Source organism: Olea europaea, chromosome 8 (genome assembly GCF_002742605.1).
Source record: "Olea europaea var. sylvestris chromosome 8, O_europaea_v1, whole genome shotgun sequence".
Taxonomy (NCBI): Eukaryota; Viridiplantae; Streptophyta; class Magnoliopsida; order Lamiales; family Oleaceae; genus Olea; species Olea europaea.
The window spans coordinates 457,084-460,771 of record NC_036244.1 but is presented as its reverse complement, the minus strand read 5'-3'; the positions used below and the strand labels follow the sequence as shown (position 1 = coordinate 460,771).

The 3,688-nt window shown below is 36.0% G+C and overlaps 1 protein-coding gene across 1 annotated transcript; it reads right to left on the bottom strand.

Moving 5' to 3' along the window:
- Positions 1-2,295: 2,295 nt before the first annotated feature.
- On the bottom strand, positions 2,296-3,682 carry LOC111398453 (ADP-ribosylation factor 1-like). Its single transcript, XM_023025355.1, has 4 exons — positions 3,482-3,682; positions 3,330-3,368; positions 3,099-3,161; positions 2,296-2,365 (listed from the first exon to the last, which is right to left on the bottom strand). The coding sequence occupies exons 1-4, from the start codon at positions 3,582-3,584 to the stop codon at positions 2,343-2,345; spliced, it is 228 nt and encodes a 75-aa protein (XP_022881123.1). The 5' UTR covers positions 3,585-3,682; the 3' UTR covers positions 2,296-2,342.
- Positions 3,683-3,688: the final 6 nt, after the last annotated feature.

Below are 3,688 nucleotides of genomic sequence, written 5' to 3'. Positions count from 1 at the left end.
GTAAATACGCACATTTTTTTACATTGAAGCATCCTTTTATTACTAAGACGGTGGCTGAATTATTCATTCAAAGGGTCGTAAAACTTCATGGGTTCCCCCGCTTAACAGTGACGGATGGGGATAAGGTTTTTCTCAGCTTATTCTGGTCCAAACTTTTCCGTCTCTAGGGCACTAAACTGAGTCGAAGCATGGCCTATAATCCCCAAACGGATGCGTAAATGGAGGTGGTGAACCGTTGTTTGGAGACCTACCCAAGGTGATTCGCTAACAACCATCCTCGTTTGTGATCTAAATGGATTCCTTGGGCGGAATTTTGGTACAACTCATCGTTTCACATCTCCAATAAAACCACTACTTTTAAGGTTGTTTATGGGTGGGATCCTCCTCCTGTCATACGCTATGGATCACAACACACACCTTTGGCTGACTTTGATCAACAATTACAGCAACATGATGAGATGATTGGCGTTTTGAAGTCACAGTTAGAGAAAGCTCAATCGAGGATAAAGAAGGTGGCAGACAGTGGGAGAAGAGCAAATCAATTTCAAGAAGGTGATCTGGTTTATTTGAAGCTCCAACCATGCAGATAGAGGTCCTTGGCTCAGTGTGCTAATGAAAAATTATCTCCCAGATTCTTTGGTCCTTCTGTTATCCTCCAAAAAGTAGGAGTTGTGGCTTACAAACTCCAACTACCATCAGAGTCAAACATACATCCGATATTCCATGTTTCGCAGTTGAGGAAGGCTGTGGGCTCTACCACTTCCATCCAACCCCTCCCCACACTTCTCAACCCAGAGCTAAAATGGAAGGAACATGCGGGAGGTGTTGGGGATTAGACCACCAAGTAAGCCAAGCAATGAAGGGCCGGAAGTACTGATTCAGTGGCAGGACCTCTCCCCTTTTGAAGCATCATGGGAACCATTTGAGCTTATCAACTCTTAGTTTCCTGATTTCCACCTTGGGGACAAGATGCTTTCTTTGGCGACGGGTTAATAAGCCTCCCACACGATTCACTTATCAACGACATCACAAGAAGAGCGTGGAAGGAAGTTAAAGGGAATATTAGTCGTTAGATCTGTTGAGTCAAGGTTTTTATAAGTATATAAATAGTGTAGGAGAGTGCTTGAATATTCACTCAGAAAAGAGGAAAGATCTGAATCATTAGGAAAAGGGCAGCTCTCGAAACTTGGCTTGTTATTTCTTTTCAATTCAGTCCGTTGTTCAGTTTCTTGTTCAATCAAATAAATTCTTCTTAAATTCTAATTGTGTAAGGTTTAATTCAGCTGAATTTGTTGCGTTTGGGCGAGTTAATTTTCTCGGTCTAAGCAGGTCCTATCACACTACCCCATATTTCCATCTTAACAAATGACATAAGTTGATTGCAACGAATTTTATTAACCACAATAGAATCCTTTTTGTAGGATCGATTGGTCTATTGCTCTTTTCTTGTGTCCATTTTTTTCAAGTTCCAAATTTTACTACTAATGTATGAGGGATCCTAGTGTTACGAGTCTCTACTTCGCTACCGCAGTTTATTTTTTCCCTTTTTCTTTTACAAAAACTGGATATGACATTTCACCAAAAAGATAATTAATTTATTTTAAGGATGATACAGAAAACTAAACTTCAGGATAAGAAATAGCAAGTAGATCTTGCAATTTGAGATCCCACAGTAGACTACTTTTCAACTTTCTCATGTACACCTAAATTTCTGCCTTATTACTGTTTTATCTTGTTCCTAGGTAAACAGAACAAATGACATAAGGTCATTTTTTGTGCAGATTTCTTAATCTTAAATTATTCAATCAATAGACCTAGTCATATTCCATATAAATTGCAACCCTGGAAACAATTTTTTCTCCTTGTTAGGATTATTAAACCTAGAAAAATAATTCATGATCCAGTTTACAGATTTACGTCATATCATAGATTGAATACATGAGGAAATATATAGAATAAAAGGCAAAAAAAAGACCAAATACCAAGTTAGGATTATTGAGTCTAGAAAACCATATAAAATCTAAATATAAGTTATATAATCACAGATTTCATATCATGTAATAAATAAATAATAGAAGGTAAAAAAGGACCAAGGTCAAACAGAAAAAAGACGTCAAAGATTCCATGGTAACCAGACATATGAGACAAGCAGGACAAAATTATTTGGCTATTACTCGTAGCTTCTCTATTTCTCCGAAAAAAATAATAATAATTTACGGAACACAAAATGCATGATCAATCAGCAAGCATGGCATATGAAACATTATGCAGCATATGCTGCTGTGCTAATTCTCAAGGCAAATAATTTTATATTTGAAAGAAGCAAAGAGCTCAAGGTAAGTTTACCTAATACTCGTCTGTCCACCTGCCATTAGCAAAGAAAAACTTACATATTAGACAAAAACTTCATAATAATGTCTTTTTTACCTCAAAGAAAGGATTAACATTACTAAAAAAAATATAATAATAAAAAAATTGAAACTTGCATATATGACCAGTGATAACAATTGGCCCCCGTTTGTTAGCAATTTTTCACCCCAAAAATTAATTTTTTGACATAATTTCATTATTCCAACCGTCATTTTTGACTTCTTCACTCACAGGTGGACCCACTTTTCTCTCTAACGGTTAAAAAATCAATTCTCATAATCACTACCGAATAGACCTAAGAAATTTCTTGAAACTAAATGGTCAAACAACTAAAGGATATACAAGCTAAAATGAGCTAATGATCAGGATATTTAGACCGGAAAATAGACTGCAAAGTTTTCAAGGAAATAATATTCATGTCAAATCTAAAACTAAACAACCTTGTTATAACTCCACAACAGAAACAAAAATAATGAAGCCCAACGAACTGTAGACGCTTCACTTTTCAGGGGTAACAATTCAACAAAAGATGCTTGGAAGGAAAATGACTAGCATCAAATATGCTTTCATTAATAAATAAATCTGCATGTCCAAGTGAGAACACAAAGAAAGGCTCAGAGAATCATTGGCACCTTTCGTGCCTTTCATTTCACCAACAAATAAGTCAATCCAACTTAACTTTGAGATATGAAGAGAATAATATCATAGGTTGAATGATGATAAAATACCTAGATCCCAAACTTGAAACTTTATGTTGTTATGTTGTACCGTTTCCACATTAAATCCAATTGCTGCAGTCAAAGGGAAAGAAAATAAAATAAACCAACTGACATAACCAAGGACAAGGAAATAACAAGCTCCAGTTTTTACCTTCAGCAAATATTATGAGTATAATAATAGCATTCATCGTATTGTATTTGAATTAATATAAATGCAAGGCCATAAAAAAGACAACTAACTGGGAATAGTGGAGACTACTTCACCCATCTGAAGCCGATCTGCATATATTAGAAAAACGTAAAAAGAATATTATGATCATCGATTCCTAAGAAACCAGGAAAACATCAGAGGAATTCCTCTAAAGGGTACGTCAAAAACAGAGAATGCATACATAGAATTGTGGTTTTTCCGGCATTGTCAAGCCCCAATACTAGGATCCGAGCTTCCTTGTTCCCGAACAGCGATGAAAACAACCGCGTAAACACTATACCCATTCTGTCCCTCTCTTTCTTCCAATTTACAAATCAGAGAAAAAGTTTGATCGGATCTAAGCAAACAGCAGTACCCTCTTAATCCTTCCTGTATATTTCCCAAAAAG